The 16174-nt window shown below is 43.5% G+C and overlaps 1 protein-coding gene across 1 annotated transcript in view; it reads left to right on the top strand.

Moving 5' to 3' along the window:
* LOC147705790 (chemerin-like receptor 1) overlaps positions 1-11451 on the top strand; it is a 95595-nt gene extending 84144 nt beyond the window's left edge. The window contains exon 2 of the mRNA XM_086932246.1: positions 6031-11451. Coding sequence (XP_086788372.1) covers positions 6031-7292 — 1262 coding nt within the window. The 3' untranslated portion in view covers positions 7293-11451. The remainder of the gene's footprint in view (positions 1-6030) is intronic.
* The last annotated feature ends 4723 nt before the right edge of the window (positions 11452-16174 follow it).

Below are 16174 nucleotides of genomic sequence, written 5' to 3'. Positions count from 1 at the left end.
GCAGGGTGCTTGGTTCTAAGTGTGAGGGTGCCCCTGCATGAGCAGGACACCCCTACAGCCTACGGAGTCCATTCTCTGGGGTTGTAAGCGAGACAGCCATATAGTATATAGAGTGGCACCCCGTAATTATGCAGTGACCATCTCGAAATTGGCTGAACAAATCTTATCATGTTTGGTATCAAACATCCAAGCACTGGAACAGACCTCCATTAGACTCTCAGTGCTCCTGGTGCCAGTCTTCTAGACCCGGACAGCACAACATGGCTGCTGTCGACCAGAGACACGATTCTGCCCTCTTGCTGCTAAGCCTAGCTCAAGCAGGTAAAGGCAGAACAATAGGCATCCATTCACAGGAAGGTGTGACCACTTCCCAGACAGGATTTAGGGTATTGGGGCTGGGTGGGTGCGCTTGCCAGCGCCACTCAGTCTGCATGGAGGCACATTTGGTGCCCTCCATTCACAGTCCAGTTCAAACCAGTCCTGGGAGACGTTGGCTCCTGCTCTGGTGTGAAACTGGACAAAGGACATAGGAGTAACCTCCCCCCTCTCCAAACCCTCCCCTGTGAGGGTCCCCTGAATCATCCCAACCCTTTCTTTAGGGTGCTTAAGGGCTTGCCTGAGTGTAGGTCCCTAGATTCGTCATGGGACAAGATTCAAGTCAGACACAACTTCAACTTCTACCGTCTAGGCTCTCTGGACTTCGCTGGATTTTGTTTGGGCTCGAATTTGTCTCCCTTCCAGTCTACTGCATCGTCTGTGCCTGTGCATCATACAGGAACCTTCCAAGGCCTGTGGGCATCCTAGACACCTGAAGGAATCTCCCTTAAAGTGAAGGAGTCACTTCCCTGCATTTGCAGGTACCAAAACAAAGGTGACCGGTCTGCTGATCCTGGGCTCCTATGGACTCCGGAAGACTCAACAACACAGGTGGTGGTTCTCCACATCCCTCGAGGCCTGCGCTATCTTCGAGTGATGTGGCCAGGATCCCACACTTCAATAACCGAACTCCTGTGCACCAAGTTGACTTGCCATTGCAAAGACTTTTTGGCTTCCTTCCACCAAGATCTTCGGGCTCCAAGTAGCTCTAACCTCTAGCATCTTCTGTGACCAAAATCTTTGTCCACACCATATTACTTGTACCGTGGGCTGAATCTTTTGATAAGCTGCTCAAGGTTCTCTTGCGACTCAAGTGACTTTGGTCTGTGAGTCCTGTTGAGGGTCATATTTGAATTATTTGGCCCCCCTGATTGCTCGGGCCTGCCCTGACTCACCTGTTTCTGGTGAGTCTCCTGGGCCTTCCTGGTCCTGACACTGCACATTCTCCAACTTCTAAATTGGTTACAGTCGCCAAGGCTTGTGGGTGCTCCCAACGGACACCGACCCCTCAACTCTCGACATCCGGTGTGGGACAGTTTGTGCATGGCTCCTGGTCTTCCTCAGCATCACCTGGTACTCACGGCTGCAGACTCAAGGTCACCGTCCATTCTCCTTCAACTCCCGACATTGGTGGACATTCGTCTTCCAGGTCTCCGGGTCACTCTTAAGTGACATAGACTTTGTCCTTTCTGCATGCAGGTGCCGGCACTTTCCTGAAGTCCTCCATTGAAGTCGACGGCGGTTTCCGACATTACTTCACACCTATGAACCCGGCTACTCTGGTGTTGGTAACATGGCCACTAGGGTATCCACGCGGGGTGGCTCTCCAACCTTCTGTCTTCCACAGGGTTTCTTCAGAGTCCACTGAGAAGGGTCCTTAATCTTTAAAATTCCAACCGCGACTCACACGTTGAATTGTACGGAGAATGCGGTTGTGTTCTCACACTGCACACGCTCTCCGTGGGGTCCCTATATACTTACCTTGGGTGGTTCTGTGGGTCCCCAGCACTTCTACGTCCTCTCGTCATTGTCTTGACACGAGTCATGGTTCTCATACCACTTTCTTAATATATGGTTTGGTGTCCCCCAGGGTCCACTGTGTATTTTGTGCTATTTTCATGTTTTTCATGCAAAGTATTGTGTGCTTTGTGCATATCTCTGGGTAGGTATGTGTTAGTGAGTGTTATATAATAAATACATATTTTTATAAATACATTATGTGGTTCTTTTTCACTTAATCTATACTTTAAGATTGCATTCTGGTTAAAAAAAAAAAGCTCTTTACGCTCCTTCTGGGCTAGACCTGAAGGCTGCTCTCCACAGCTACCACTTAGAGAGATTTCTAAGGTTGTCTAAGATCTCTTAAATCACCATAAGGGTTGTCTTCACTGGTGTAGGGTGCCCACTTACATTAGTGGGCATCATATACCAGGCTAGCCTCTCAAAGAGATGCCAACAGACAGAAAACAGCAGAGAAGAAATCTTGGGCGATGTAGTGAGGAGGCAAAATGAAAATGGGAGGGGAAAAGAGGGAGAAAGGGAAAGGCTAAGAAGTGGGACTACTTCTTGAAGCCCATCACCAAATTCAAAATGGCAACAGCAATGGGATGATGGAACCTTCCATGAAAGTACATGAGGTTGATGAACAGCCCATCCATACCTTGTGAAACCACTAGACACACGAGAGCCAACGACAGAAGGGGGCTAGCCCACCTTACACTCTCTGTGTATATTATTTTTGAAGTATTCACAGCATTCTATCAAACAACTGAAACTGTCCAGAGGGAGACTGAAACTGGAATCATGAGATTCTGTTCACACATTTCGCCAAAGAATCACTTCAGGGTATCATGGCAATGGTTAAAGATCGCAATGCCAAGAAATTAGCAGGTGAGTCTCAGTCTCGATATTTTGTCATCAAAATGTAAGTTATCAGGAGAGTAAATACATTCATGCATTCCTGCATACAAGCGTCGAGGGTGTAAAGCACTTCATATCTGCACTTTACAAAATGATGTGTGCTGAAGGAAACGTTAAGACTTTGGAATATTAAGCTCATGGTCTAAATACATGCAGCACAATCTAGCTGATGAAAATGAGCCCAAATATTTTCCATTTCACACTTGGACACTTGAAGCACACATGGAGTTAATACTCAGCTGAAAAAACTGTACCCCTGCGCCTATTTGACTTAAGCAAACAACTGAAATTAAATCACACTCTTGGAGAAGGTACTGTGGGAGAAAGGGTGAGTTGACACGTACGTAGGTGCAACCACTAAATTGATTTTTATTAGAATTGGTTTTATCCTAAGTTGATGCGGTTGTGTTGGGTTCTTCCCATGAACACTGCGCTCTATTGATCCACTCTAGATGGGAAGCATGTTCTCCAATTACATAGGACCGAACTCCCATGATGAAAAGCTTTGCCATGCAGTCAACAGGGGCTTCAGTACTGGAATGTATGTCCTCAAAGTTTAAAGAAGTGAGATGTCCAAAGCACTTCAGTGTCCAACATATACCAGAGTCAAGGAGGGGGCATCATGACTCTTTGGCTATCACTACCAGTTCAGAGGGAATCCTGTTTCACCCAGCAACAGGGGTTAATGGATTAACCCAGTATTTGTAAAGCGCAAACTAATCACCCGCGAACTAATCACCCGTAAGGGTCTCCAGGTGCTGGGGGCCGTCGCGAAGATTAAGTGAACTATTGCCCAGAGTCACATGATGCTGAGCTGATCTGCTTCCTGCTGGGGATCGAACAGTTAGCCCCACGCTCCGGAGTCAGCCGCCCTGGCCACTGTGCCACACCTGGATGAATTATTGTTATGAGTTTTGCAGATTTTTCCAAGGACACATTTTTCCAACTAAAGATAGGAACTATAATAGGGAAGTGAGAAAATGTGGAAATAACATCTGTGGGGTAGTGCAGAAACACTGATTTCTGAGTTTACCCCCTATTGTAGGCTTCATCCCTTGTCATGTTGCTCAAATACCACACCCGGTTATTACTCCAGCCGCGGTATTGGGATTTCCGCGTGCTTGCTGGCAAATTAGCGCTCTTGGTAAACTTGTAATGAGTTCAGGAGGTCCTTAGTTTTAACCCGTTGTAAACAGATTTGTCACAGTGAAGAAAAAGCTATTTTTCCAGTGGAGGAGACATTAAAATTAATGTAGGCATCATAGGAACACATTTAAGTGCCTAACGCTCTGAAACAGTGTTGCATAACATCTCATACCGTACAGTGTATCCTTGATGAAATACCAATGGAAACTTCCAGAATCAGAAAAATAACAATAACTTTCAGGAGGCAATGGAGCTTTGTGCTGCAGCGATTGAATTTTAGGGCATATTATCAACAACTAGCGATAATTATCGCTATGTTGGTTTAGCGCGATATTTTTATCGCCGAGCTGCGGCAATTTTTATGGCTTAGGAACCTTGCTATTATCAAGGTTTATCTCCTAAGCGATAAAAATAGGCCGAAATGCATGAATATCGCTGAAAAGTCCGCGATATTCATGCATTACCGAGCTAATGCTCTTAGCCATGTTATCCACCTACCATTGGATAACATGGCTAAGAACTGCTCAGAGGCAGGTGTTAGCTTTTGGAGATATTCCCGCTTAGCGCGAATATCTCCAAAAGTTGGTAATAGGAGATAGCGATGTTAGTGACTGTTTCCAGTCGCTAACATCTTGGCACGCCCACTTTGCATGTCATTAGTGATAAATATCACTGACATGCAAAGCGGGGCCCAAGATGGTCGCTATCTCCTACTAGCTGTCGCTAACTGGTGTTAGCGACAGCTAGGTAATAGGGAGATCATTTTATCTCCGCTTTCTTGGCTTTTAAAGACAAAAAAGCGGAGATAAACCCCCTTGATAATATGCCCCTGAGTGAGGTGTGCCAGCACTCCGTACTAATTTGACCTTAACTAATACATTTTTTAAAGGATTTGTATGATGTTCATTTATGAAGTCCCATAGTGTCAGCATTCTTTCATATCACCAGTAAAAGCTCTGATCATCTATTTTGACCAGAACCGTTCTATGAAATAGCTGATGACCGAGAAGTAATTATTTACTAAAATTGCCTAGGAATACACTACCTTTCTTGGAAGTAGGTCTTTTCATCTTATCGATAATCCAAATCAGTATTGGCAGATCTCCTAACTTGTTGCCTTCAATTACTCCGCGGAATTAGAACAGCACAGCTGGTGTGATGTTCAGATCGAAGAGACATGGCTACATCACTCCAGCTTTGGCCAAGGTGCATTGGATTCTGGTGAAAGCTAAGGTCCTCTGAGTGGCCTGTAAATACTTTTGGCACGGAACTCTTATTACCTTAACATAATTCAGGCCAATCAGCTTGTGTCAGTGAAGGAAAGGTACAATGGGGCAGATTTACAATTACTGGTGCATCCCTGCATATCGACAAGGATGCGCCAGTAATTGTGCGCCGCAGCTCCACCACCCATGATGCGCTGCATTTACAATGCGGCGCACCATTGGGCAAAAACAGTACAGATGCGTCACGCATCTGTGCCATAAAAGCGACGCATTGCTGGAGTTGCATCGCAAGTGTGATGCAGCTCCAGCAATGATCAGGGGGGCCCTATGTGTACAATGCTGCATCAATCCTTACGCCTGCTTCAACCAGGCGCAGGGTTTTGACGCAGCATGGGCCCAAAAGTGACTGAGTGAAATCTTGTAGATTTCACTCAGCCACTAATGGGAGGAGTTCCTGCGCCGGAACGCCTCCCCCTGCGATGGTACGCCTCTTCTGGCACAGGGCTTTACAACGTGACGCATCTAGGAGATGCATCACGTTGTAAATACCCCGCACCATGGGGCATCTTTTGCGCCGCCGCTGCGTCACAAAAGTGACGCAACGGCGGCGTAAAAGCGGCACAAGGGGCTTGTAAATCTGCCCCTAAATGTCTTGTGCCAGAAAAACGTACCTCGGTCCTACCCTGCGAAAATGTGGTCTAAGATAATTTAGAAATTAATGAGATAAGGTCGGTCAATTTACATTTTTGTCTATGAGTGTATAGGGATGCATGCACTGATGTTGAGTGATCCAGTAGTGACTGACAAGATTGTTGACTTCTTAACATGTGCTGTATGAAACTAATCTTTCGTTTTCTTTTAGGTGGGACCGTGAGAAGCAAAATGGATTCTGAAAATGCCTGCATTTTCCTGTTGGATCTAAGAGACGTCTTAAAAAGCGTTAAAGAAAGGCAGTTCACAGATACCATGGAAGGACTGCGCATTTCCAGTTTGGTGATTTCTGTGTTGACATGTATCCTGGGGCTAGTGGGAAACTCCGTTGTAATTTGGGTGACTGGATTTAAAATGAAGAAGGGGAAAGCAATGGCATGGTTCTTGAATTTGGCAGTAGCTGACTTAGTGTTCCTGCTTTGTTTGACAATGAAGGCCCTTTCTTTGTTTACTGGGCAGTGGTATTTTGGAGAATTTTCCTGCAAGATCTACCACTTTGTTTTCAATCTAAACATGTACGTCAGCATCTTCATCCTCACGGTCCTCAGCGTTGACCGTTGCCTCAGTGTGGCACTGCCCCTCTGGCATCTGACATTTGTGTCCAAGCACTTCTCCCGCCGTGTCTGCTTGGTTATTTGGACCCTCACCATGGTGATGAGCATTCCTGGTCTCTGTTTTGGTCACCTGGAGAAAATTGATAATACAACACGGTGCGCCTTCGGTTTCTACAGAAGCGACTCTTTCGACTACAGCAATATCTTAGTAAATTCTAGCACCTGTCAGAATGCTGAGATTTTAGGGGATCGCACCCACGCCCAGGAGGCAATGACTACACTAGCGAGAGCATTCCAAAATGGAGTTGCAGCAGAAGATTTAACAAAACTTCTACACTCCCGCAATGATTGCCGGAGTGACGAATTTCGGGACTATTTTGAGGAGTGTGTTAATAAAGATCTGATTAAGAAATGGAACGATATTCTTACCTTCTCAAAGAGCTTTGTCATCCCACTACTAATCTTTGGCTTCCTGATCCCACTAGTCACCATCACATTAACCAACATCATCACAATTATTAAGGGACAACGTGCGCTACGTAAAACTTCCTCCAAGCTGTACCAGCTCATCATAGTAATGGTTGCTACATACTTTTTCGCCTGGACTCCTCTTGCTGTGGTGGAGACAGTTTTCATCATAGCAGCCCACAAGTTGGACCTGGCATTAATGCTCACAATGAACAGTGTGCTGCCACTGGTTTCCAGTATATCCTCATTCCACAGCTGTCTTAACCCAATTCTCTATGTGCTGCTGAGCGGGACTGTAAGGAACAATATGACCGAGTCCTTTAACAAGGTATGGACCAGCCTCAATTCACGCTCTACCACCACAACTCAGTGCAACCGGTCAAAATTGTAGATTTTATACAAGTTTCAGCACTAGAATTCTCACCAAACTCTTGTAACAACAAACGTTTGATTTGCTCTGCTGTGTAACTGCTTGTTCCAAGCCATTTAGGATTGGCTGTGTTGACGTACATTTTACAAACGATACCACAGGGACAGGACCATATGTGTTTACGTCTATTGCTTTACAATTAGGATTCTTAACTTTTCATTTAGGATTATTTCATGATATTTCCGTCAATTTCGGTGGACCCGAAAACAGTCCTTTAAGAAAGAATCTTACGTTGTAGTTGTTACATTCTTCCTTCTACAGTATTTTGTGGATCCCGCAACAGCTCACCACGCATCAAGCCCCATCTTTTTGGTTTACCAATATGCTTCTTCCAAGGATAAACTGGGGTGCCTTCAAACCAAAATCTACCTATTTAACATCAGACCCAGAAGTTGGTCCAAGACATGTCATATATGCTTGAAAAATATTGGAATATATATGTAATTCATCATATTTGAGAAACAGGTAAATGCAAAATAAATACAGAATAAATGCATAATACAAATCAGAATAAAATGAAAACGGAATAAATCAAAATAAAACCATGCAATCCAACATTTGAATTACTTTTGTCACATACATAAAATCTTTTGCAAGGAGAAAGCTATCACACGGGGAATTATTATAAAACTGGACCGTGTTTGTTTCTGCTTGTTTCTGCCATGGTTACGTTTCCTAACTTTGGACTAAGGATTATGCCATGATCTATCGGCCAATTTCAGGGAACTCGAAAACAGTCCTTTAGGGAAAAATCATACATTGTAGTTATAATGATTCTCCATATACAGTATTTTGTGGATCCCACAGCTGCCCATCACACATCACACCCCATTGTTTTGGTCTGCTAGCATGCTTCTTCCAATAATAAACTGGGTGCCTTTAACGCAAAATCTATCTATTTAACATCAAACCTAAAATTTGGTCCAGTAAACGTCATATATAAATATTTGAAAAACATGGCATATATACGTAAATCCATTCCATTTTAGAAACGGAAAATGAAAATATGCAGATCAAATGCAGAATACAAATAAAAATGAAATGAAAACAGAATAATTCAAATTAAAACCATGCAATACAAAATTTGAACTGTTTTTGTTGCATTCATAACATCTTTTCAAGGGGAAAGCTATCTACTATAATCTACTATAAAACTTTAAAAAGAACCATGAACCCACAGAAAATGAAATCACTTTCCACAGGGCCACCACCTAAGTGCATGCAATGTATTATGTATTTTAGAGTCAAAGCATTTCAAGGCAGATACAGGGATTTGTCATCTTCAATATCCACTACATAAAATGTCTTTCAAGATGAATTAGGTGGTTCTCTTCAGTTGCTCAAATGCAGACATAGGTAGTAAAACTTGAGGACTCAAGATTTTCTACCTAAGGATCAGTCCTCTGTTCAATGTTTACTTGACGTCCATGGGCGAACTAATTAGAGAAATGAGAATAAGCATACAGCAATACGTGGATGTCGCCCAAAGGTTTTCACTATGTGTCAGTCAGTCGCATGGCAGGCACAATAACATTCTTCCTGGCCTGATCTCTTTATAGTGGTTGCCCTAAGAAGTGTAATATATTTTGAAATTCACTTCAACACAACTGCGGGGCTGAAACACCTGCCATCCTCAAATGGCCCGAGCATGGAGCAGCAGAGATGGACCCCGTCTAGAGCTTCCGAACTGCAATCCAAGAATTTGGAACTGGTTGCCACCAGAACATTACTGTGATGTGTCACATGGTTTTAAAAGCAAGACCACCAGTTCCTCCTCTAAAACACCTTCCAGGAAGTGTCTGAAATAAATATAGCCTTTTACGTCACATGCTGTTACAACGCATATGATTACAACGACCGTGTTGTTACATCGCAGTCCCATTACAATGCAAGTCATTACAACGACTTGCTCTAGGGGGCGCGCTGGACTTAGGAATAGTATAATTTACTATTCCTACTCTAGTGTGTGCACCAGTAGGGAAGGTGTTGGAATAGTAAATTATTCTATTGCTTAGTTTAGAGCACCCCCTAGAGCAAGTCTTTGTAGAGACTTGCGTTGTGATGGTACTGCGATGTTACTCTGTGGTCGTTGTAAGACTTTGTTGTAATTGCATGCGTTGTAACGCATGCAATGTGATGGCTGTTTCCCATCTGAAACAAACTAAGCTTAAATCTAGATATCAAAGCTATAATACACCCACCAGGTAACTATAAACAATTGAGTCTACCGCCACACCCAGGTTTCTATTTTGAAACTGAAGAGTCCATACCGACATAGCTGCTGCCACCATCTGCCCATCAAGAACATCCAGAATAAATATACACGGCACACCTTCAGAGCTATATTTATGCCAATTTATAGTGGACACACTATATGCTGGCCTGAGGTTACATGCTATGTCATTATTATTATCCAGCCATGTCCTACACAGTTCAGCACTTCAACTGAATGCCCACTAATGCATGGAAATAGTATCCTTTGAGTTTCAACTTCGATTTTCCCCTCAAAAAACAATCTGGCACCTGAAATGTATTCACTGTCCACCTGACCTCTCTTTATGGTTAACTAAACAATGTTTAGCACTGAAATAAAAGACTGATGTGTTTTTGAGTAGACCCCAATATATTGACATTCCTCCAAGTTATGTGCATCTCATTTTGTAATTGCAATATTGTGAGGATATGCATCATCATTTCTATCTACTTTACACCCATTAGCGACTGCTTCATTGGATAGAAAGCCTTAAAAATAAAAGCAATACTTGATTGACATTTCAACATAAATAGTGGCTATCAGCTAAGTAATACCAACATCTCATGTGCTCTGTGGCCAGAGGAATATGCTGTGCTCATAATTTTGTTATTCAACTAGTAAATACATTACTTACTCAACCAGTCGGTTAGAATTACAAGTCCACAGTCTTAGTAGTGGATCTTCTTGGTTTGCAGCCCCTCTGCACCAAGTAGCTCAGAACCAATGCTGCTGCTTACATTAAACGAAGGAGGATATTTCAGAGAAAATGTCAGAGAGTGCAGCTACGCCCAATTTGGCATTTTCAAAATGCGGGGATGCACTGTATTCACAAGAATATGGCACACCCCTGTGTTTTTCTAAGTGTTGGCGCATGTGGTGCAAGGGTGCCTGCTTGGCGCCAGGAAAACACAGAGGCACAGAGGTGTATTTGTGTGTTTTGAAAATGTAGGAGCATGGCGCTGGCAAATTTGGCGCAGCTCCATGCTCCGACATTTTCTTGTAAATATGCTCCTATGTGTGCTGCAGAATGCAACACACATAGAAAAAGCAAAAACAAGGAGAAATACAAGTATTTCTCCTTCTTTCACCATTCTAACCCCTGCTGTTGCATGGCGTTAGTTTATGGTGCTGTCTCGGATTTACACCTCCTTATGAATCTGGGGCAGTGTCAAAAGCAATGGGTGTTGCGGTGGAATGCCCACATTATCTATTGCACGCCCCTTTCACGTTAAGTGATGCGCTTAAAGGGGCCTTTATTTACAAAAAGTGGCTTAATGCCGCTCCTTAAATATAGAGAAGTGCATATCACTACCAGAACGTCGCTAAAAATGACGTTCTGGTGGGCATATCTGCTTGTAAATATGCCCCACAATCTTCTGTTTTGCATGGTTATGCTTGATTATTATAGTAGCAGTATTAGCAGTGCTGGTAATGGCAAAATTGCAATAATGCACACATGATGGTTATCTAACACACTTGCCCAGAGTGTGTTTCTAAAAAAGCCCTCCTACAAATTAGACAGTTAGCCAGCGATGTTGTGATTTTAATACGTCTGCATGGGTACAGGTTCCAGGCACGATAAACTGATGCTCTCTGCAGACAGCTGAGGATTGTTCAATCTGTGCAGTGTACAATATATTCTCACTAACACGAGTAGCACCATGTAAATTTGAATGAGCATCAAATTCACACACTGTATAACCCACTTACTGGATTGGATGATTTAATTTACAGTGTGGGCTCTACAGCAGTGTGTCTCCCTGGAACCTCTTTCCAGGAAGAACCAGGGGCCTCATTTATGAAAAGTGACGCATTGCTGCGTGAAAACAGCGAGGTGTCACTTTTCACTGCGCACTCCTTACGACATTCCTGATGCGTCATATTTAATGTATGACGCATCATGTCGCAAGGAGTTACAGATAGGTCAGTATTTCTGACGTATCTGTAAGCGCAAAAGTGACGCATTGCTGGAGTGTGTCACAAAAGTGACGTAACTCCAGCAATGCGTCCTTTCACATGGGGAAAGCCCCATGTGAAAGGGCTTGCGTCAGTCTTACACCTGCTGTGAGGCAGGCTCAAGATTCTGACGCAACGGCGTCCTAAAAGTGACGCACTGAAATCTCATAGATTTCACTGCGTCACTATTACGAGGCTTTTTGCGAGGGAATGCCCCCTCTGCATACATTATACCTGACGCAGGTATAATGTGGCGCAGGGGTTTAAAAAGTGACGCATCTACCTAGATGCGTCATTTTTTAAATATGGCACAACGAGGCACATTTTTTACACCGCTGGTGCGTCACAAAAAGTGACGCACTGGCGGCGTAAAACTGACGCAAGGCCTTCATAAATAAGGCCCCAGGGGTCCAGTTCCCCCTGGACTGGACTGGAGGCTAGAATGAAGTTGGTGTCCATAGCTTGATTCATGGGAGCAGTCATAAATAGCAGATTCTAGTATAGATAGCCGGTTTCCTCAATTGAAGCACTGGTATGCTCCGTCAAAAAGAGAGCATGCACAAGGATTAAAAAACAGAGATATGTAGGAGTGTAGCATATTGCACATAAAACGATATGTTAAAAAGCGCCAACATTCCAGTTACATTTAACAGTTCCTTTTGTGTGCATTTTCTGGTTTGTAAATTAAATGAAATATTTAACAATTTGTGTTTTTGATGTACATGTGATTCTCTATTTCTGTGTATTGTTTTATAAATCAAATATAAAGTGCTGAGGCTGGCAGTGTCCCTGGCACCTAATATTCCTACCTAAGGCACAGAAAGTACGACTGGCAGGCCGAGCCCTGATTTTAAAATGTGAGCTCGCATGAATCTGACTTTGGAAGTCCACCAGTGGTTTCAAGTGGAGTCACACAATTCACAATACAAGCATTTGCACAAAATGCAAGACTTTGTTTACCAATCACTGATGGTGAAGATAAAAGCTGGCCCACGACTAAAAGCAAAATAAGGAGCTCAGATTAGCTAACACACAAGAGTTAATGCAGAGGGTTAGACACTAGTACCCTAGAAGGTACCTTGCAGTTCAGCTCAAAGAATGCTCTAAATATTACTGTGAGAATACAATCCCGTCTTTGGCTTTACAGAAAATACCCCAAAAACAAGTGTTTCAAGCAAGTTTTTGACCACATAGGGTAGAAGAGGAAACATTATCTCTGAGCAATACAGAAATGGACCCCCCTTTTCTCCATCTTATGGAACTTAACAATACCTCCTCTGTCTCCGATCTTCCTACTATCCAATACTACCTCACAAACTCTAAGATTATTGCAGTTGATGTAACATAAGCACTCACTTGCTGCATGACTCAGGAGAACTAGTAAAGAGCATGGGGCAGGTTTCCAAGCTCCTTTCGACACTTTTACGCCACCATTGTATCACTTTGTGACACAGCGGCATTGTAAACAATGCGCCATGTTGCGACACGTTTACAACGTGACGCATCTAGGGAGATGCGTCACGTTGTAAAGCTCTGCATCAAATTATACTTCGGTCAGGTATAATATATGCAGGGTGGGCGTTCCAACGCAAGAAAGGCTCGTAAATGTGACGCAGTGAAATCTACAATATTTCACAGCTGCACTTCTATGATGCCACTGGGTCAAAACCCTACACCTGCTTGAAGCAGGCGTAAGGAGTGACACAGCACAATAGAAAAAGGCATTCCTGTACATTGCTGGAGCTGCATCGCACTTGCGACACAACTCCAGCAATGTGTTACCTTTATGCCAACAGATGCGTGACGCATTTGTTAATCCTTGCGCCACAGTGCGCCGCAGTGTAAATGTGGGGCATCCATGGAGGGTGTAAGGGTTTTTTTGCGTGACGCAATTGAACTGACGTATCTCTGCTAAAATGCAAAGCTGCCTCAGTTCTTGTAAATCTGCCCCCATATCTCTAGTATGGTACCACAATTTGGGTTAAGTCTTGTAATACATTTATCTAAAAGATCAAGCATTTATTAGCATCTTTTTTAACAGCAAAATGGATAGTATTCCCCAAACTAAACCCTATAGTTTAGGAAACAGAAAAATATTATAATTGAATGTTTTATTTTTCAAATGTGAACATTTTCTAAGACAATTCTCCCACAAATAAAACAGAATGTTTCCGCCTCGAAAATACACTTTCGCGGGCCTACTTCATGGATTTTACTTGCTGCTGATATTAGGCTCAATGACATTACAAGCAATGACTTTTGTGTAAAAAACACCTATAAACACAATAATCAGACACTAACATTGAAACATGTTTAGCACGTTTAAAGGCATTGTGTCAATATTTAGCAAATAAGCCATTGTAAACTGATGTATAATATTAATTTCTCTGAAAAAATATTTTTGAATCATTGATTTCAGAAGAGATTGTAAATACAGAATGCTTTTGTTTTTCCTTGGAAAATGTCAAATTTTAGAGATGAAATATCACTGAACAGCTGGCACTTCATGTTTTTACCTCTGTAAATAACACTACTGTTTACATTCATATTAAAAGATACAAGCTATGTTTGAAAGGCATCTGCTCTTGCTTCTTAGCGTATTAGAATATTACTTCGAGTTTATATTTTTGTTTATATAAAATTACGAGCATGTTTGTATTAAATATTTTGACTAATATACTTTTACGAGACTTAGTTCGACATTATTATTGATCATAAGAATCTCATTTCACAGTTCATTGCAAAATTGATTCTTCACTGAGTAAAACCTTTCAAAATGCCGATTCAATGCCATTTTGTGATTTGTACTGTTAACAAAAAAATATACGTTTTGTACTACTAAATTATATGTATCAGTTTAAAAGGAATGTGTTATGTATATTTTTATATTTACTTTAGCAATTTATTGTATTATGCATTTATTAGACGTATCATTTCTGATGTGACTGCAATGACGTTGAATTGATACTTTATATTAGCATGTAACAATAACTGCAGACATCCTACAGGACATCAATGTAGACACATTTAGTCTCAATTTGATGTTCCATCAATGCATGCCTTTACAACACTTCAGCCTAAGTTATGCAAATTCATGCATTGCTTGTAGAAGTGCTTTATTAAAAAATACTTGCTTTCAAACAAAAATAAACGTTATGCGAAATCACTTTGAAATAAAGGGGTGGCATTTTGAAAAAGAGTTTAATCAACCTAATCCTGGGAGCATGGCTTGGGGCGTCAAAATGGTTTCAACTCTGAGAGTGCTACGTTCCCCTCCGTCAATGCCACCATCCAAGGACCATCAGGACACCCACCAATTCAGCAAGGTGAACCCGAAGGTGGCTGTTGTGAGCTCTCTCCGCCTGCAGAGCCATCCTGAACTCCTGTCCCTGACTTAAAACAGCAGCCAGAGTGGGAGCAAGCTGCCGCACAACCCCATTGCCAGTGAACATTGCGGCCCCGGGCCCAGACTGGTATACCTCCCGTGAAGCCACCCTGGCCTCCTTCCCCTGGGGACTCCCACCTCCCTCCTGTGGGACCTCCTGTGCTCCTTCCTGGGGTTTGGTGGGGCAGATGTGGACATTCCTGAAGTCCGCAGGGCTGTGGGAGAGCTGCATCCGGACCTGTTGCTTGAGGGTTGGCCTCCTGCTGAATTCACGGGGCATGGAGCGCTGGTCTCACTGGTTGCCACCAGGACTGCTCGGAGGGGAAGGGACCCCGCGGAGCAGGGGTGAGTATGCCCCTGTTGAGGCTTCTGGGACCTTTGTATTTTGCTCTCTAGGCCCACTTGAGACTGGTAATCACATGATCGCTTTTGGTCTGTTCTGTTTGCAGCCGCTGACCAGGGTGGTGGGTGATGAGCCCGCCTGCGTGGCACTACGTGAAGGTCGAGGGCCCCCCTTGGATTCAGGTATGTCAGTTTGCGCTGGAGCCTGGTTCAGCTGGGTGCGTAAAGGTCTTGGGTGCACATGACTTGAGGAGCTCCTGCTTGCTGTTTTTGTGACCCCTGATAGCCCCATCCCTATCTCCTGGAATGGTACAGGCCTGACCTGGGTGTCCTGCAGCCCTGAGTCCTCAGGCTGTGCCATGACCCTTAGTGGAGGTGGACCACCGCATCTGATACTACTGGTGCGCATACATACTTAGCTTGGACACTAACAAGACTGCCCCAGTACCAATTCAACTGTGCCATCCAAGTGCATATCTTTTAAAGTGAAGAAACCCTAAAAGGCTTGTTCTGCAGTGACCCTCTCTCTTTTGAGTCTGCCTGATGTGGTTTTAAATTGCTGTACATTTTGACTGTCTCCACTAGTCTTTGGACCCCTGCCACCTGCCTGCGGCCAAAAAACATTTAATAATTGGCATGAGTACCTACACCGGTCACCGGGACCCTAAGGCACGGAGGAGCCCAGAGGCAGTTCTTTTGAACACTGCTGTATGTCCATGGGGCCAACAGCCTGTCTGTTGCGGCTGACTAAGTCACCCCTTGAAGCCACCTTGGGCACTCCCATCCTTATTGATTCCCATCATCTGCTTAATATATAACATGTGGCCGGAGGGGAGTAGGGTGTGACTGGCTATGCAACCTGAATGAATGAATGAAATACTTGTAAAGCGCCTGGTTACCCAAAGG

This window comes from Lissotriton vulgaris, chromosome 7 (genome assembly GCF_964263255.1).
Source record: "Lissotriton vulgaris chromosome 7, aLisVul1.2, whole genome shotgun sequence".
Taxonomy (NCBI): Eukaryota; Metazoa; Chordata; class Amphibia; order Caudata; family Salamandridae; genus Lissotriton; species Lissotriton vulgaris.
The sequence above is the reverse complement of the archived record's forward strand: the minus strand, read 5'-3'. Positions and strand labels throughout refer to the sequence as shown.